This window comes from Penicillium chermesinum, assembly GCF_028974085.1.
Source record: "Penicillium chermesinum strain IBT 19713 chromosome Unknown utg000002l:1.0-5270490.0:1.0-5274688.0, whole genome shotgun sequence".
In the NCBI taxonomy this organism is placed as follows: Eukaryota; Fungi; Ascomycota; class Eurotiomycetes; order Eurotiales; family Aspergillaceae; genus Penicillium; species Penicillium chermesinum.
The window spans coordinates 911677-930860 of record NW_026695312.1 but is presented as its reverse complement, the minus strand read 5'-3'; the positions used below and the strand labels follow the sequence as shown (position 1 = coordinate 930860).

Sequence of the window (19184 nt, the reverse complement as noted above, 5' to 3'; positions counted from 1 at the left end):
GTGATTGGTCGGGCGGGCCAGCGCAAATTGCGGAGGAAGCCAAGACTCAGGAACATCGGCTGCACGAGCTTCCGGTACGCGCCACACTTGCTCCTGCTCAGTATTTGTTGCCTATTTCTTCGCTGCTTCTCGATCTCGATCTCGATCTATGCAGGCCCATTCTTCACACCTTTCCTTTCTTTGATTCTGCAAGATGCCTCGGGCCAAGGCGTCCAAGTCCGATCCCAAGCCCGTGCCAATTCAAACGGTGGCAGAAAAACATGGCTATGAATTCGGTGGGCCGTAAGTCGAGTGTGATCTATAATGCAAGCTCAAAGAACATTGACTGAATTGCAATTGCAGCCTAGGTGCCTTTGGGATTGTCTTCGGCTTGCCCATTTTGACCTACGTCTTTGCCTTTGTTTGCAATGATATCTCAGGATGTCCAGCCCCCTCGTTGCTGCACCCCTCGACCTTAACCCTGGAGAAGCTGAAGCGCGAAGTGGGATGGCCCGAAGAAGGAATTGCGGGGCTTTACGACTCTCAGGTGACCCTCTGGGTTCTGAGCTACTATGCGTTCAGTCTGTTTCTGCAGATTTTCATGCCTGGTATTGTGGCGGAGGGCGTGACTCTGTCCTGCGGCGGACGTCTCAAGTATAAGTTTAATGGTATGCTCTCCTCAGGTCTCTTGGCATGAAGGTTTTACTCATTATGCGACCCCACTTATAGCTTTCCGATCTGCTCTGATCATCCTCTCTGGGCTCGCCGCTGGTACTTACCTGCAAGGCGCAGACTTCGTGGTCTGGACCTTCTTGTGGGACAACTATGTGCAGGTCCTTACGGCAAACATCGTGATCTCTGCAACCGTCGCGCTTTTTGTTTACGTCAAGAGCTTCACGGTTCCAGCGCCAGGCCAGGCTAACTTCGGTTACCGGGAGCTGGCCCCCGGTGGCCACACTGGCAACCCGCTCTATGATTTCTTCATTGGTCGTGAGCTGAACCCTCGCGTGCGCCTGCCCATTCCCTTCCTTAGCGAAGAGTCTCGCACCCTTGATATCAAGGTGTTCATGGAAATGCGCCCTGGCTTGCTGGGTTGGATCATTCTCAACTTGTCCAATGTCGCCCACCAGTACCGAACCTATGGTTATGTGACCGATTCCATTGTCCTGGCTACCACTTTCCAGAGTCTCTATGTCCTGGATGCTCTGTACATGGAACCGGCAATCATGACAACTATGGATGTGATCATGGATGGTTTCGGCTTCATGCTGTCTTTCGGCGACGTTGTCTGGGTTCCTCACACGTATAACCTCCAGACTCGCTACCTCTCTATGTACCCTCATCAACTCGGTTCCTCTGGTATTGCCCTCGTTCTGGGCGTGACTGCCGTCGGATACTCAATCTTCCGTGGTGCCAACAACCAGAAGAATCGTTTCCGGGACTGACCCTAATGACCCTCGCGTGAAGCATATCAAGTTCATTGAGACCAAGAGTGGCTCGAAGCTGATGACATCTGGGTGGTGGGGTATGGCCCGCCATATCAACTATCTTGGGGACTGGATCATGTCTTGGGCGTACTGCTTGCCAACCGGTATCGCTGGCTTTGCTATCGTCCAGAGCATCAACCCTGCCACCGGCAAGCTTGAGAACCAGGCTGTCCAGACCCCCGAAGCTCGAGGCTGGGGAATGTTGATCACCTACTTTTACATGGTCTACTTCGCAGTCTTGCTGATCCACCGGGAGATGCGTGACGAAGAAAAGTGCAAAAAGAAGTACGGTGCTGACTGGGATCGTTATACCTCGATGGTGCGCAGCCGTATCATCCCTGGTATCTATTAACATGACACTTGGAACTATCATAGTGTTCCTCGTTACGTCCTCACCTGATGAGAAATGAGTGCAAGGCAAATGGATCGTTCATACCATGAGTCTTTAAAGCCACCTGTAGAGGCCAAAAAAAGTGCTTTATGTACATTTCGGGACCCTTCTCAGCTGCGAGTGCAGTCAGCAGGTTTTGCACGTCTTATTTTGTGCTTGACTGCGGGTTATTATCATATTGCTAATATAATATAATTTTGGGGGGGGGGGGAGTTACCGCTTTCGCTTATGAGTATCAATTAAAACGTCCAACCCCCAACTTTCATCCCCGGTGTTAGGTGCCCACCCCTTGAGGACTTCCTGTGCGTGTCTGATAGCATGCTTCCGAGCAGCACGAGAATCCCCCTCGTCTGTCGGCCCTCTTTTGATAAAATCATATATAGCAGGCCGGCGGGGCTGTCCAAGAGGACTTCTGGATGATAGTCCAGACGAAATAGCAGTCTTCTGTTCGGCCTCGCCACTTGGTTCGCAGTCCGTAATCTTCTCGAGGAGAGCCCACATCTTCGCCCTCGACAATGCCGAGGCACCACGCGCAGTGGGCGAAGAAGCCTTATTCCCTTGTTTGACCCCGCTAATGATGCTTTCGTATAACCCTGTTTTCGAACCACATAGCGAGGGTAGAGACTTGCTTCCCTTCTCTGGTAGCAACACCTTATCTGTATTGGAGGGCGCTAGAGTCCACACTGCACTAACATTACCTGGCTTGCTTTTCCTTGGGGTGACTCCATTTGCTGCCATTTCACCATCTGCTAATTGACGTATAGTGGTTGGCTTTGGTTTCGCAAATTGCCACATAGCTCTTACTTTGCCTGCGGGCACCGATAGAACCTGAAATGGCCTGAATCGATATTCAACCGATCTTTCACACGAGCTGCTCGGCCAGGACTGAGCCACTAGAGCCGCCATGCGGCCATTCTTGCCGAAAGCCCTGTCGCATGCTACTCGGCTAATCTCGTCCTCAGGAAGAATGAGGCCAGCCAGGTAGGCGTTCTCGGTTAACGCGAGCAACCGGCTCGTCTGCCATGATAGCAAGGACGAAACCTGCCTCAGAGCAAGTTTGTCCGAACAAGACTTGCTGCGCGTGGACTCAGCATCTGTTCGAGCTGGTTTTCTGCGCACGACGCCTAATAGGGAGAAGTGGGCTCGGCCGTCGAGGAGGTTGTCATCTCCGAGACTGTTTTCTGTCCCAGAGTTGTTTTGTCGGACTACCTCCCAGGGCGTTGCGTCTTCTTGGGCTGCCATGCATAGTTCCATACTCCCATCTCCACAAGGAGCACAGGTGCAGTACATGTAGATTCGGACATTGGGCTGCATCTCAAACGGTGGGCATTGGCCTTCGCAAGTCACATGATGGTCTCTTTTGCGGATGAATTTGGACTCCGAGGGATTTGGACTGCCAGTTGCAGGGTTGGTCTCGCCAGCAGCTTCTTCAGCTAGTATTGAATGGCATTCTGTCATCAGCCAGTGGTTGAAGGCCCGAATGGCCAGTATCTCCGCATGACAATCATGGAGGACAAGGCCTCGACAGCGAGGTATTTGGGACGCTGATAAGCATTTTGCACCACTCCTGTATGAGAAATTTAGGATCCCATCGGAAAGCATCTAAAAAGACACCAGAACTTACGTGACCGCGATGCAATGTAGACTTTCGGACGATGTACCTTCCCCTGTAACCATGTGTCACTAAACGTCTAGCAACGTAGAAAAAGTTCTATAGAGATACCTCTCACAGCAACAATTCCAGTCATAGGAATCCATTCTTTCGATCCATCGGACAATATATGAGGTTTACTTTTCGCAGGTAGAGCATTAAAATGTGCATGTACCAGAGATGCTATACGTAGCGGCAAAGGGTCCCCATGCTCTTCTCGAGACATAGGGGCTACAACATAATCACAAGGACTATAGAACTCGTAATTATATCGCCTTCGTCAGTGAGGAGTCGATCGACGGAGAAATGCATCCACCGCGATTTTGAGAGTCTATCACGTGATATTTCTTATCGCGGCGCGGCTGCGTCCCAAGTTCTTGACCTCCGCTTTTCTCTCCTCACGCCAACCAAATACCTCAGACAAAATGGCGGACAAGTTGCGCACCATCCAGAACCTCGAGGCTCTTCAGGCCCGCTACGTCGGTACCGGCCACGCCGACACCACCCGACACGAATGGGCCCAAAACATTGTCCGTGACAGCTACGCCTCCTACATCGGCCACCCGCCTTTGCTGCAGTATATGGCAGTTGGCTTGAATGAGCCTAAGGAGAAGGTTCGCATGCAGATGCTTGAGAAAATGGTTCGAGGAGCGGGGAACCCGCCAGAGGTACGTCCTGACTACTCCGGAAATAGGGAAGAGCTGCTGATACTTGCTATCATAGATCGAAGATTAAGCTCGGCTATCGGGCGTTGAAGATATCCACGAAATTGCGACCGTATTGCTTTTGCCACAAATATGAACCTGTACTTGTGCATACGCTGCTGGGCTCGAGCGAGGCCCGCTTTGAATATGTGAATACAGCTTAAGGTCGAATCTGCTTGTGACTGAGATCTGGATCCCAGGAAGTGGGGAATAAGGCTGTGTTTTTATGTGCAGGGGTGTGCTGGGACTTCAAATGACCGAGTCGCAGAGAAAGCAGAGGAAGTCGAAGGCGGATGGGTTGCTTGCCCGTTCACTCTACCCATTGCATCTTTTGAATGGCATAGACCATGGCATCGAATAAGCCAACGGGACAATCCAGTTCGTCAGACGCTACGTCTCAAAAGCAAAAGTAGGCGAACTATCCAATCTATGACCAGAATGGAAAAGCAATTCGATTAAATGCTACCCACGATGATGCGTACCATAACACTTCGCTAGTAGACATGTACATGAACGCCTAGAAATTACAAGATGTTTCTAAAGGGAAAAAAAAAGCATCTTTATAGAGTCGTTATCCCTCGTGGACTCCTCCTGCCCGCTCAGCTTCGCATTCGTAGCGTGCAAAGCGGTATTTTCTTTCTGCAGAGCAGCCACAATCTCAACCCAATTCTGGCGCTCGCTACGCAACTTGGTCACCTCCTTCTTCAAGTCCTTGATCTCTGCGCGCAAACTCTCAACCTCGGATTTGGATTTGGACTTTTCAGACCGCTCCGCATGCTTGCGATGGCGCGCTTCGATTTTCGTCGCTAACTTCATCTGCTCACCCTCGATCTTGTGGAGCCGCTTTACAAGCTTGGCTTGCTCGCTCACAAGGCTGCTGATGGCTTTTTGGTTTCGAGCCGGAGAGTCGGGCTGCGGTTGCGAGGTGGGTACATCACTGGTGCTGCTTTCTCGTTGGCTTGATTGTGTGCCGGCGATGCTAGCTGGTGTTGACGAGCGAGTGTCTCCTCGCTTGCGCGGACCGCTCTTGTCGCTGTCTGCGTCTTTGAGGGGCCGAACGGGCGTGTTAGAACCCATCCAGTTGAGTCCTTGAAGTTTTTCGAACTCGGCATGAATTGCTTCTAGTCGGGCTTCGACCCCTTGTTTTCGCCGAGCCAGCTTCTGTAGATCTCTCTCGTGCATGCTTGGCTTGCTCTTCCCGTTTTCTTTCTCTTCCTTCGCGACATTCTTCACCACCTCGTCCACAATAGGGGTGGCTGATTCGGAGTGCGTTGAGTTAAAAGACACGTCTGTGATGTTTCTGGTGTGCTTCGGGCGCGACGGGTTTGACTGTGGGGTCTTCTGTTCTTCGGGCTCTGTATCTTCATCTTCACTGGATTCCTCCTGGGAATCGTGATGGGACGGATATGGAACGTAGTCATTGAGTCCGTAGGGAGCGAGCCGTCCGATACCAGCGTTGATCAGGCCTGTCACGCTAGCAATGAGCCCATGGTGTGATTGATCATCAGAGTCCGTGGGTTCCGAATCCGAGTCATCAGACTTGTCTTCTGCGTGATCGGATTCGTCGGAGTCTTCTGGCTTTGATGCGGTGCCTGGGTTTACCTTGACGGAATCGTCCCCTGTGGTCTTCTTTTCCCGATACTTTTTGTCTTGGGTTGCCCAGTTCACAAACTTGGCGGCGTCTTGTCCGACGCTTTTGGGTGTGCCTTTGTCAACCATCCACCGCGGAATGTTGCCTCCAGGGTCACTTCTCGAGACCATAATCCACTCAACAGGGTTGACATCGTCGTCGCCTGGGGCGTCTGAGGCCTTGGGTGTACTGCTATCCGGAGTGTCGCCCGACGAGCTTCCCTTGTCTCCCAGGCTTGTCCTGGAAGAGCTCCCGCTGCTAGACGCCTTGGGAATCTCCCGAATGATCTCAACAGACTCATACTCACCTCTAGTATAGCCCTCCTTAGGCTTCACATCAGGGTGATCGCAAGGCTTGGACACCATCATCCAACTCCGTCCTGGGAGTTTCGTCCCGCCGATGTGTAGACCATCCTCCGAAGAGATAATCATCGCCACAAAGTCACGCGGGGCAGTCGGTTTGGGAAATTGTGCAGAGACATGGTAGACGGTGACATGGGCCATGACTGAGCCATCCTCGTTCTTAACCTCAATCGTCTCAATTTTCTTCTCTGCTCCAATCCCCCGGATTGCCTTATCGGCTACCTGCCCCTTCTGTAGCTTCTTCTCGTTGACTTTCAGTGTTTCATCATATTCGGTAGAGATCTTCTCCTTCCACTGCGTGAACGGCATACCCTCATGCACACTCCGCCGTCCGAACCAGGATCCGCCTCCGTCGTGGGCCGAGAGCTTCCACACGTGCACACCCAGCGGGTTCTCGCGCGGCCCGCCCACCTTGATAGGCTTGCCCCATTGGTCTTGAAAAGATGCGAGTTCCGGGTCGGTCTCTCCCACGCGGGCGGACGAAGGGACCACACCGTTCTGTGGGGGTATATCTGTATCGAGGCGGGGGATCCGGGAGAGACTCGCCGACAAGCCGGCCGTTCTTGAAAATGCTGCGCACGTATTCACGGAGCTCGTCGGGTGATTGGGGGACCTCGGCCCAAGTTGTTGGCTTGAGGCATTGAAGAGCCTCGTGGAGAGTTGCCATTGGAGTTCTGGAGAAGTTTTGCACGTAGGATAAGGGGTAGTCTCGTGCTCAGACGAGGTCAATCACTGTAGTCGCGGTACTAGTAGCGGTCAACACGGGGCTTTCTGTTAAGCCGGAAGATTCTTGCCACCGGCTGTCGGCGAGACTGCCATGAAGAGTCTGGACAAGCTCTGGAATTCGGGAAGCGCACCTTTTGCTTTTGCCAATTCAACGGTAAGTCCAGTACAATCGTTGAAGCCAGACGGGTCAGACAAGGACCCCGCAGTATGAGCTGGGTGAGGGTTATTTTTGGCGTTCAGACCAGGGTAGCTCTCTACCAAAGCTTTAGAAGCAAAGAAAAAACAAATGGCTTATATCACCACAGGAGATGCTAAAACAGGTACCCAGCACCGGCTTCAGCGGAGAAATGAGGGGCGGGCCCCGGCTGCTTCCCCGGTTTCTTGACGTCATACTTGGTTCGTGTCTACTGAAAAAGCCATGATCTGGACAATCGCACTATTTCGGTGGAGGGATCTACATAAGCCGCAACACTCCTAAGTTGATCTGCAGTATCCTTTTGCTTATAAGATATTGTTTGCTGGCGGTTGATGATCGGTAGTCTACTTTTCTGTTTTATGTGGAACGTCGCGGCCGGATCAGAGGCGCGCCCACTCGACCTGCACGGCTGATCACGCGCCAATTTCGCCCCGTGGAATACTAGTAATAACAGGGAATGAGGAGTCGAGTATAGAGTTTTATTCATTCTTTATGTTTCGTGAACGTCATCGAAAAGCCGACCTATATAGAACCCTGTTCCGCCAGGCCATCGTCGTCATTGTACCTACTAGGAGCGAGAGCTGGAGGATGCATGCACCTTTCTAAGATTAATCCTAAAAAGATACATACAAATTGAGTTGATAGTTGACGTGACAAAAAACAAGAGAGGAAAGACAGCCAGCGTGGGAGGAACTAGCCCCCCAAACGCAGCAAAATAGAAAGACCGCACAGCGGCAACAAATTCCCTGCGTCAGGATAAAAGAATGATACTCGATCAACCGGTGAACGAGTCCTGACAGCATCTCATCCAGGGACCCAGCCTGGATGAATTAGGATATCAAAAAAAAATAATGCGAGATGCGCGATAGCGACGAGTTCGCGACCAGGTAGAGGTGATTACTCGCCCATAGCCTTGTATCGCATCAGTTGGAATTGAAAACCGAGAATCACAGATCTGGCATATCCCAACTCATGCGCGTCTAGCAAGTCACCGCAGGCGACAGCATCCCCGACGAAGGCCATGGCACGGTCCGACCCGTACCCAATCCTCAATCACCACGAGCAGCCAGCAGAATTCAACCATCGCACTGCGATGGTGACACGTCACGGAAGACTGATCCTTCAACCGACCCAGTCAAGGGGGAGTTGCCAGTGGGTGACCAGACCCAAAGGACCGTCCTCGACGGAGAACAGTAGAGACAAGAGCAACTCATGCCGAAACCAGTCGGCAATCAAAGCATCCTGTTGCTCTCCGTCGACGCGACAACGAATGGAAAAAAAAGACATAACGATGGACATTCCACATCCAGATTCATATCCCGTGCCGCGAGGCTACCTGGTCTTCATGACATATATGCGGGAGATGAAACAATTTGAAAAAGAACACGAAAGCCGACCCTGCCGCTTCGATGCAAAAGAAAGAGCAACGCTGACGCTGGCTGATAAAACGCGGGCAAAAAAAAAAAGATAGAAGCGAAAAGAAAAAAAAGTATAAGGGGACAAGCCGTCGATATAAAAGAATTATTCAAAAATGATGCAGCAACGAAGTGGAGTATCACAGATGCACACAGTCGAAGAACGCCGTCAAGAAATGCCAATTAGTCGGAGGAAACGCGACCCGTATTGCTGGGATCGGCAAGTTACAGGATTTCAGGTCGCTGGTCCAAGGTCTCAACGATCAACGTTGGAGATAACCTGGAGCCGCGGGAGCTTTCATCGCCCGGCGATGATAAGGAGTCGAGACCACCAAAGTCTTTACACCTCACGGAGCAGAGCTCTAAATCGTGGTGCCGTAAGGCAGCGCAGCGAAGTCTCCCCAGCTGAACAGGTTCGCGGCCGTGCTGCACGGTTGTAGGTGCTGGAAGGGCTGCACAAGCATGCTGGGGAGCGGGAGGGAAGCAATGGCCGCCGAGGTCGCCATGTGATCATACGCAGTATAAGGCGCAGAGTAGGGCACGGAGTACGGCGTGGTGGTGAAGGGCTGGGAGAGTAGGAGGGAGTCGGCGATGGCAACTGTGCATCACTGAAATTCAGACTAGCCCATAGATTCGGGTTAGAATCATCGGTCGTCGCCGGGGATGGGCTGGGCGGAAGTACTTTCCACGACTCGAGAGGCGCAGACTGGGGTAGAGGGGTGTGCCACCAGGTCTCGGGGCCAGTCGAACTGGGCAGCAGAGGCACTGGTCGCATAACGTCCACCACCCGTGGAGGAGGAGGCAGTAGCGGCACGAAGAGACTCGTGATGGCTGATTTGGCCTCCTCGCTCAGTCCGCACAGCAGCTCCCCGGCTCCGTCCTCTTCCAGTCCCTCGAGGGCCTCGACCTTCGTCCGGAAGACGAACTTGTTAGCGGCTTGGACAAACTCCTCCTGTAATTTCTTCAGTTGGCTCTGCTTCCCTGACCAGTCCCACGTATTGGCGGCGGCGTCAACCGAGTAGATATCTTTGTGATAGTCCACCAGGGCTTCGATCGTCTCCGGGGTTAACTTGAATGCCACCTCGTTCCGCGACACCATATCGACGTGAACGACGTAGGCCTCCATGTGGATCATCTGGTAGTTGAAGAGGCCTTCCACCAGCGGGTTCTCATCCTTCTTTAACTCGGCCTCGGGGGCTTTGGGAAACATCATCGAACATAGGGTCCAGATCGCATTCTGCGATGACAGCGTCTCGGTCAGACAGCGAGTATGCTGGGTGACGTTGTTCAGAGGGCGCTTGACCCGGTTGACTCGCTTCAATGTGGCCGTCAGCCATGGTGCAACCTTGGTGTTGAGCACTACATTGGGCGAGGACCGCGGCGCGAAGGCCGCAGCCGATGACGGAAGTAAGACTGTTGGCATTACGACTCGGTGTGAATAGGGATACGTCCGGCGTTGAGGTCAAGTTGGAATATAAAAGAACGTAGGTCGTGGGAAACAAAAATCGTAAAAGGCGTCATTCGCCCACACAAGACAATCCGCGGTTGGTGGTTTGAGGGGGAAGTCGTGGATTTAGATCGATCGCATATAGTAGGAAAGCGTAGATGTTGGTTGTGGGCAGTTTCGCTTTGGGTAGATCTGTATTAGTTGTGCGGGCGAATGCGCAAAGAAAAGAAAAGAAATTATAGATATCAAAAAAGAGAGGACATGAACAGTCGCAGTTCAAGAAATAGAGAGAGGAAGGAAAGGTGGACGGCAGAAGTAATAAGAATAGGACCCGGAGGGGCGGGCGATGGCTACAAACGGGTAAGTGGAGATTTAGTTGGTTTTTTTTTTTTATGATGATTATTATTATTTATTCCTAAATTACTATTTTCTTTTTTCAAGAGTATACCGGCTGCATTTAGGCCTTCGAGTCTTGTATCTGGGTGTATGCAGGTCGATGGAGCCTGCGTCTCGATACGGGAAAAGGCGTAATGGCCGCGTCGGAAGCCCCGAACTAAAAAGATGCACTCCAGAGTCCCGGGGTTTCGGGTGGCAAAGGCCCACAAATGAACGATTTTCGATTTTCGATTTTCATATTTACAGAGATGCACTTCAACACTCTCGGCCTTGCAGGAACTGCACAGTTGAAACCACGGCGACTGCACCGTGTGGGAAGATACGAGGGCCAACCTTTGACGTTCCACCCGTCCATCCATGGATCCCACCCCAACTTCGTGATAACGGTATCGTAGTATAATAGCAGAGGACTTTGATCATCTGTGGAAATCTTGTTTCGCTAAATGATCGCACAGAGTGCCTTCCTCTAATCATGGGCGTTGCGAGTCCATTCGACCCATCTGCAAGATGCCCCAAACTGCAAAAGCTAAGCCCCCTCCCGGTGATCCGCACAAAACGGTAGCCGTTCTGGTCTAGAAATCCTCCGAATCAACGAAGAAAAAACTACGAGATATCTGTTTTCAGCAAAGTGCATATTGGCTCGCATATTGCAGCAGTTACAGGAAGAATCCCCACGTCCTCTCAGCTACGAGGAGGCAGGGCCAAATGCAAGATCTACTGTACGCACTGCGCCTCCGGTAGCAGCAGGTTTTGCAGTGTAGGGCTTCTCCATAGATTCGTAGATTCCATGGAAACATTGCGCGCCCCCATGCAACTAAAATACTCCACAAACCCTAACTCACCACTCGCAATTCCCTCTGGGCCTTCCCCTCATGCTCCAGTACCCACGTTCCGCGAGCTTGACCGTTTAGGAGGTTTCAGAGTTCATGACACCCAGGACCGGGGCATAGAAAAAAAGGGGGAAACCCGTCGAGGACAGGAGGTTACAACAGCACCTTTTGAAACCATAGTTTCGCTGCTCAATCAAACCTTTTTTGTTGATGTATCGAATGGGCCTCTTGCCGCTAGGACTGGGTGGACGGGCTTCAGCTGATGGAGGGTCGAGCAGACGTGGGGCAGGCCGGTCTTGGGCCGCTTCAGGGCTGCGATTCGCTGAAAGCCACCGAGTCCGGCCGGCGCCCATCCCAGCTGAGATCCCTGCTGTGATCTGCGATTGGGCTGAGGCTCGGGTCATTGCTAGACTTTGGGAAAAAAAAAGGCGCCCACCCATACCGCGCAGGTATCGCCCCCCCTTCCCTCTGCAGTACTCCGTACAGTTGCTCCTTTTCCGGCCCTTTTCGAGAAGGAGCAGTTCTTCAGGGCCATGTTTTGTGTGATCTCATCCTACAGCCCTCCATTCCCCTAAACCCTGTAGCCTGGCGGCATATCATTTCGGTCATGTGGTCTTGGAGGGGTTGCGCAAGGGCGAGTACAAGCGGTTGGCATCGGGGTTCCTACATGATTCCCCAACGGTTTCTGGAGGATTTGCCAGGAATCATCCTGTGAACAGTGCACAAGCACGGAGCATCTTGGAATTATCTTTGGTATCACACTGAATGCTGCGTTGGCCGCCGGACCTCGCCGTGTGTTGCTCTTTCCTAAAATAGACGTGGCTGTGCTTGTTTCCCGCCACGTACCGCCTCGTTGCCACTGCACTGTGGCTGGTGTATCAGCGTCGTTCCATGGATGGGCCCATGAAGGGACCCAAGAATGGGGTTATGCTCTGAACGTGTACGCATATTGCATCTCAGCGCTTAGCAAAGTTTTCAAATTCCCAGACTTGCATCAGTTTCCAACCGGTCAGCCCCGTGTCTTGGGACACGATGCATTCCCGTTAGCAGCTGACATCATTCTAGCGCCAGAGTAATGCTACGGTGGGGGGTGCGATATCGTCAACTTGATCGACACGGCTCATGTCAGTTCCTGCTGACATTTGGTCTGTACTTGGTCTTTACACTATATCTCTTAGTGAGCCCCGTTGCTATGGTTGAGCTATCATACCGCTACTTCGCCCGCCGACGATCTATGAGTCACCGGATGGGGCCCTCGTGACGGCTGGTTGAAAACCGAGCTGATCTTTTATGAGAATGATGCCCAACTTCGCTGCAATTCATCGCTGTATAGATTGGCTCAAGAGTTGAGTAGATAAAACTCTGCATGATTTATGGGTCATGCTCCGCACTTTGATGGGACGATGGCCCGGCACAACGATTGCTTTGTCTCGTTGACTCATACATTTCGGTCATGCAAGTGTCATGCTAGAGGTATCGGATAGGAGATCATTGACTATCATCCATCTCGCTTTGATGGAGATTTCAAGGCTAGCGAGAAGTTAGCGCACAAAAGAGGGTCGTGCCAGGTAAATGCCCGAAGACAAGAGCCGTTGCTCCTCCACATTTACCAGGTGTATGAAATATCTTTAGCCCTGTGCCCCGAGAAATCCCGAAAAGGCTAACACCAGTCTCAATATTTGGAACCTTGGGTTGATTCTAACGATGATTGGCGTGTCGTCCCGCCTACTCTTCTTCACCGATAGAAATAAATCTCACTAGTTGTACTTGCGATGTGACTCCGTTTCTCGCGGGGGTAAAGAGCGGTCCAACTTCCATCTGGTCAATGCCTTTCGCGTCATGGACGTCTCCCAAAGATTAAAATGCATCAAAGAAGCGTGGTGAGACTGGTGATGACGACGGCCACCCCCTGGGCGGCTATTTCAAAGTCTAGGGCCCACTATTGGAACTACCTCTGGATTTAGAATTGACAACCTTATGACAGATCCATGGTTCAAGTTCCCGATCAACGTACCCTTCTTCAAACAATTCGAATGGCCTCGCCTTTGCGGTTTGTGATACACCATTTTACGACCAATCGTGGGGGCCTATCTGTGCTGAGCTTCCAAATCTGGCATTACGTGGGGCCACTTCCTGGCCCATGTACGCTCTGTATGAATTGCCGCCTATATACATTAGGAATAGCTAGCGCTCGAGCCAGATCGTATGAGTGACGCTTTGGGGATACCTGTTCCGATCAGGCACATGTGAGTGTTTCATTATCGGCAGGGGTCCTTCTCCATTTACCGGGATACCCCGACTACATAGAGTCTTGTGATACTTCAAATACGTATTTTGACATGGTACTATTGTCCAAGGTCTCTAGAACACCAAAAGCGTTTAGCTGTTGTTTTGAAAAGTGATGCGGTGGCGGCGGCTTATCGTGGGAAAAAGGAGGCAGATCTCCGCATCGTTGGCGGAGGGAGACGAGAATCAATCCTATTCTAGGCAAACATATTACACATTTCGATGGAGAGTACATGTTCGGTTTCAAGGCCTCAAGGCCGTGATTATGCAGATGCAATACTACGTAGCCTTAGGCAACCTTTGGCCTCTCCGAGTATGATCAAAGAGGCCTTCTCGTGCCACCCCATCGCTTGAAATTGTGATGAATTACTCCGACAAAGATGAGTTCACATTAACTTGCCTATTTCAGAGTTAAATTCACCATGACTGGATAAGTAATTATTTTCAGAACTCTCTTCAAGTCGGGTATTGCACACGACTCAGGACATATGGTAGAGGAGATTCCTTACGTGGGTAGGCGACCAGTTGACCGCTTTTCACCTGTTGGTCGAATTAACATCAAATCAAGAGCCTGTACAGTTTAATTATCCTTTAGGTGCCGGGTTTTCATTTCACTCGAAAAACACCATGGGGCGTTGGCGAAGGTTTTCATCCAATTATACTTGCTATTACGGAACGACACGGCACTTGTTCACAGGAAAATCTGACAATATGGTACCAAGGCTTTTTGCTTCGGAAGTCGACTTCATCAGTGACAATATAGTTTTCCAATCCTCGGTACGAGCTTTACCGGGAAGGGAGAAACAGAGCTCTAGACGTCCAACCTTCTTTGGAACACTGGGAATGGAGATGGGAATCCTGCGAGCGAACAATAAAATCTCAGGAGCTCCAGGTGGTCTCCCAGGAGCGAGAAAGCTAGCTTCTGGGAAGCTTTAAACCATTCCTAGGTGTTCAACTGACACTTGGGAACGGTCGATGGACTTCTGGGAACGCTGAGGTGCTTTATAAGGAGCTTACGTATCTATAGACGAGGACATCATCTTCCAGAGCTGGCCTGCGTCAGTGGTGAAGATGTGCTCTCCATTCAAACATTGCTTGTAAGACTGGCCGTAATGTTAGACTGCACAGTCACCTTGTTGAATATTAAAGCCCTGTAATTATATATTCTTGAGGGTGTATGGTCTACTTTGATTGGGAGTCTCGAATCTCCATAGAGTGCCACTGATCATCCACTAGGTTCATTCCTGACCTACACTGATCCTCCAACCATTCCACGATCCCACCGTCACCTATCAAATGGCGAACGGGTGGTTACTTGTGTGGGCATGCACCGCACTGACCGCCACTAATTCTAGCGGTGATTGTTGCCAGCGAGCTCTGGTTTGTGGTTGTGCGCTGCGAAACTGGCGTGATTTCGCGTCTTCGACCACCATCTACGAAATAGACGAAGATTCGATGTAAACGGCAAATTTTAAGGTGTTTCTTAGTCAAAGCGACTTGAAATCGAAGGTATATTTACAACTTGAATCAACTGCTGTATGCAAACCGGGAGTAGTGCGATGGAAGCTCAACTGGGACTCAACGAAGCGAGTGATCCTGACGACTTGTCACTGGTGACCTACACAACAAAATAGAGTTATACCAGCCACAGCCTAGAGCAGAACATATATTCTAGTATATACAACACACACCTCAGGATCAATAGGTAGAGGCTACCAACTTTCGCTGCTCTTGCTGGTCTTATTCGTTGGGTGTAGGTCGCGAGTGGCAATGACCAGGCTGGACGCTGTGATATTAAGGGTCAGTTTAAGATGGTCGACCTTGTAAGGTCTGGTATTGCCCTAGCACCTGGTGGGCTTCCTCATCCATGACGATTTCAGACGATGCCTTGGATGGAGAGTCACTGCATGATTATGCATGGCTCTAGGGCAATCCTGAACCACCATAGTGTGCATCCAATTGACTTCCTTCAGGTATTTAAATTACCATGATACTGGAGAAACACAAATTGAATATGGTTATTCAGGAGTACAGTCACTGGCTGGCTGCTACACTACTAGTAGAGGCCCTGTTCGATAAATTTATTGGCGGCCTATGGACGCGCGGGTAAATGTCACTACTGTATACTGTATCGTAGAACCCGCAATTAAATAATCTAGCATACGTGCATATTCCTGTCAAACAGAAAGGGCTTCTTGGAGCGCTGGAAGAATTCCTCGTAGCGCTCCAAAACGCTCTTAGAGGCTTAAGTCGCAGGCTCATGGAGAGCTTCTGAAGCGGTTTGACTTCCTGGAGGCCATAAGTCCCCAGGAGCTAGCTAGTGGATCTTTGAGGCTTAGGGCTTTTACTCCCCTGGCAGATCAAAGGGCCAGATGTCTTGCAGGTTCCTTTCATCTCTGATTGGTTCGTCGTTATCAGGATCCTGATTTTCCAGCACGGCTCGCGACATCCCCTTGTACATTGTTATATTCTGCGCTTTTGCCTCTTTCCAGTTCTCTGGAGGGACCCATCCATCAGATGTACTGTCAAGGAGGCTCGATAAATCATGTTTCAGGTTCTATACCGCCTCAAAAAATTGATATTCCTTGCGATGAAGAGCCAACTCTTCTGGTGTTGGTAACGCAAACGGACACGACCCGACAAACCCAAGCGCTCTCCAGTCTTTGGAGGTTTCAATGAGCTCATGCCGAAAAGCAACGACGCCATCTTTCCATGTTCTGTAGCAGTACCAAAAAGGTCGAAATATCCCTTCGTCCATTAATCTAGGGAGAGCAAGCTTTGGAACGAGAAATTGGGTACAAGCTTCGTGAGCCTTTTTGCACAGCTCATTGTCATGCACTCTTGGTGCAGACGACGTGGAAGGTGTACAAGTGGCGAAGTCTGGAATCTCATCTGCGTACCAGAACGCCGTCTCTATGCTGGATGACTGCCAATCAATAATAGCCGTTATGATTGAAGGATCATCATCCGAAACGAATATATTCCTTTTATGTAGGTCCGGGTGAAATAAGGTCGGCGAGGCCGCGTCTTGAACGTGCCTATCAGCGGAGATTGCATGTAGCACTGCACGTCCCTGTTCAAGAAGGTCTAAATGCGTCTGTACTGAGCCATGATAGGACGGCCGATTCGGGTGTTGAGAATCTCTTGGTGGAATCCTTGAAAGGCCTGCATCAATGAGTCCATCGGAAAATCCATCTATCGTCAGCCCTGTGTTCCCAAGTCTTAGTTTTGATCTTCCCAATGATAGTCAGAAAGGACTTACAGGGGCCATGGTTAGGAACTGTATCTTGGTAGTACCTGTGTTCGCCATAGTATCTTGTTCCACAATGACCCCCCCCCATCTAGCTGTAGCATGGATGCAGGTGTGTATGGTACGGTTGAAAAATATAAGCTTCCATATGCCGGAATGTTCAAGTCGACCATCTCGCTGAGCTTTCTATAGATGGCGTCTATACATCTGACTTTTTGGTCACCCGACATATAGGGCCATTTCTGATGTAATTGAATGCCAGCCGCATGATCCATGATTATGTATTCGCTTCCAATATTGTTTGCCCCATCGTCGCTCCAGTCAAGAATTTTCGGGATCGGAATGCTCGTTTTCTGTTGCACTGTATTTCATAAATAATTAGCGAGAATGAAATCTTCACCTCGCATTGTCGTTCTACACACAATATTGAATCGTCGCCACCTCGGAAGCTGTGGCTAATTTTGCGGGCCCAGCTAATGGAAACGGTAGTCGTGCCACGACACGTGAGTTGTCGTCCATGGTAAAAACGAACACCCTGTTGAAACCGCCCTCCTTTTTCTCACAATCCTTAATAGATTTTGCTCCGTTGGATAAGTCCACTATCTTCTGGCAGAGTTTATCAAAGTTGAAGTCAATCTGGCGTAACTGGCGTTGGCGTTTGTCGTTTCGTAGCCATCGACCACTTGTATATAAGTAAGGATCAAACCCTAGAACTCTATTGACATCAACGCACGGCAAAATATGATCAATGGGTCTTACCATATCTGCTTGCGTGGTCCATTGCATGCCTCTGGCATGGCTGCTCACGATGGATGTTCGAAAAGGAGGGTCCAGAAGTAACACCACGAACAAGGAAAGATCGGATGTAAAGAGACTGGCGAGAGTAATGAGTCAATGGGATAGATACTGGCAACATCTGGACTACCTCTGAGCGGCTTGTTACGCGAATAGCATAGAGGGATCGGGGGTCCTGATATTCCTTACGACGCCAGGGAGGTTGGGTTGAAAGTTTGCCAAGATCGCCCGGATTCCACGAATAAGCAGATATGAGCTAGTAAGAGCAAAGCACGACTAAATAAGAATAGGCATGAGTAAATAAGAGTAGGAACTAATGAAGAAGATCATGCACGAGCTAATACCACAGAACGAGTTATATGAGTTGCATACGGAATAACGGCAACGAAATTATGCACGCAACCGAGGACATATATATTATACTTTGAGGTGTTTAACCTGCAAATGTTATAGACTGTACCTTTAACCAGGCAGGATAAGAAGGAAGTTCTGCTTCAAAATAGGTGTCGAGTTTCCTCTTCCGAAGTATGTATGCCCTTTTCTCTCGATAAACAATCTTGGTAACAGCCCTTTAGATCCTGCCATTGGCCATGACTATTGAGCCTTTGCTTCACTTTTACTCCGTAACGGCTCATCTTGGTATTTCAATATGCTTAATATCAATTCATTGACCGGTGGTTTTGAGAAATTCTGCGTTCGATCGATTCGGAACGCCCCCTCGTAGACCTCGCAATAAGTACATGACGTTGATTCAACGCTGTAATTTTCGGTAGAGCCTTCGCTGCAGAGGATGGTGTGCTGCGTAATAACTCGTTATCTTTTCGATATAGCTTGACTCTTCATTCACGCGAGCGATCCCGCGAACCAGTTATCGTCAGAATCTGTCCCTGCCCCTGCGATTAAGACGCAGAATTCGATTCGATGGAGATGGCAAGCCCACAAAAGAAACCATATATGTTCCTCAAACGAGCCGGCTGGATTACCTTCCGCCGGGGTGCATTTGAGGCGTAATTTCCTCTGGGATTGTGAAAGTTTCCGCTCAATTAAAGGTGGCTGCAATCGCCACTTCTACTGGCGGTGATATGCACTGCTAGCACGTGGAAGCCTTTCGGAATCGTTCCGGCGCAAAGCTTCAGGAGGGAATGTCGGATGCTTTCATGTATAGCTTGGAGACAACTTTGAGCTCTGTCTCTCTCTCCTTATTCTTCTTATCCATTTCTTTTTGGATTTGCTCTCTTTTTTTTCTCGGCCTCCTCGATTCTGCGCTTGGCTTCCTTCGCGGCTAGCTCTTGCGCTCTCAACGCGGCTTCGCGTGTCGGATATTCTTGACGCAGCTTTTCCAGCTCTTCTCTGATAGCATCTTCGTCCATAGGCTGGCAGGTTATTGGGTGGTAGTGGTAAGAAGGGAGTGGTTCGCCAGGTACTTGGATTTCTGGAAGGTCGGGGTGTATTGGAGTGGTGCGAATCGCGGAGTCGAGTGGGACCAGGGTAGCTTCTGCTGGCGGAGAGGGGAGGGTCACGCCTGTTTCCTCCATAATTGAGAATATCAGGCGTAGTAGCCTTGGTGGATTAGTGGACAGGAAGTCGCATACGCTCTGGTGAGAGAGTAGTAGAAGTTTGGTACAGTGGAGTTCAGTCT

At 50.4% G+C, this 19184-nt stretch overlaps 7 protein-coding genes across 7 annotated transcripts; 2 read left to right on the top strand and 5 right to left on the bottom strand.

Moving 5' to 3' along the window:
* Nucleotides 1-193: 193 nt before the first annotated feature.
* erg24B (uncharacterized protein) lies at nucleotides 194-1818 on the top strand (the record flags this gene model as incomplete). The annotated part of the gene is made up of 4 exons (XM_058470442.1): nucleotides 194-282; nucleotides 343-647; nucleotides 709-1367; nucleotides 1447-1818. The coding sequence occupies 4 exons, from the start codon at nucleotides 194-196 to the stop codon at nucleotides 1816-1818; spliced, it is 1425 nt and encodes a 474-aa protein (XP_058333583.1).
* A 252-nt stretch (nucleotides 1819-2070) lies between these two features.
* N7468_001144 (tRNA-specific adenosine deaminase) lies at nucleotides 2071-3734 on the bottom strand (the record flags this gene model as incomplete). Its single annotated transcript, XM_058470441.1, has 2 exons — nucleotides 2071-3459; nucleotides 3588-3734. The coding sequence occupies 2 exons, from the start codon at nucleotides 3732-3734 to the stop codon at nucleotides 2071-2073; spliced, it is 1536 nt and encodes a 511-aa protein (XP_058333582.1).
* A 199-nt stretch (nucleotides 3735-3933) lies between these two features.
* N7468_001143 (splicing factor 3B subunit 5 family protein) lies at nucleotides 3934-4243 on the top strand (the record flags this gene model as incomplete). Its single annotated transcript, XM_058470440.1, has 2 exons — nucleotides 3934-4176; nucleotides 4232-4243. 2 exons carry the CDS (start codon nucleotides 3934-3936, stop codon nucleotides 4241-4243), a joined length of 255 nt encoding a protein of 84 aa, XP_058333581.1.
* A 506-nt stretch (nucleotides 4244-4749) lies between these two features.
* On the bottom strand, nucleotides 4750-6871 carry N7468_001142 (uncharacterized protein; the record flags this gene model as incomplete). Its single annotated transcript, XM_058470439.1, has 2 exons — nucleotides 4750-6702; nucleotides 6755-6871. 2 exons carry the CDS (start codon nucleotides 6869-6871, stop codon nucleotides 4750-4752), a joined length of 2070 nt encoding a protein of 689 aa, XP_058333580.1.
* A 1895-nt stretch (nucleotides 6872-8766) lies between these two features.
* N7468_001141 (uncharacterized protein) lies at nucleotides 8767-9964 on the bottom strand (the record flags this gene model as incomplete). Its single annotated transcript, XM_058470438.1, has 2 exons — nucleotides 8767-8993; nucleotides 9058-9964. 2 exons carry the CDS (start codon nucleotides 9962-9964, stop codon nucleotides 8767-8769), a joined length of 1134 nt encoding a protein of 377 aa, XP_058333579.1.
* A 7001-nt stretch (nucleotides 9965-16965) lies between these two features.
* Nucleotides 16966-17455, bottom strand: N7468_001140 (uncharacterized protein; the record flags this gene model as incomplete). Its single annotated transcript, XM_058470437.1, has 2 exons — nucleotides 16966-17111; nucleotides 17173-17455. Coding segments are annotated over 2 exons (429 nt in total), but the record flags the coding sequence as incomplete, so codon positions are not given.
* Nucleotides 17456-18753: 1298 nt separating this feature from the next.
* N7468_001139 (uncharacterized protein) lies at nucleotides 18754-19080 on the bottom strand (the record flags this gene model as incomplete). The annotated part of the gene is made up of 1 exon (XM_058470436.1): nucleotides 18754-19080. One exon carries the CDS (start codon nucleotides 19078-19080, stop codon nucleotides 18754-18756), a length of 327 nt encoding a protein of 108 aa, XP_058333577.1.
* Nucleotides 19081-19184: the final 104 nt, after the last annotated feature.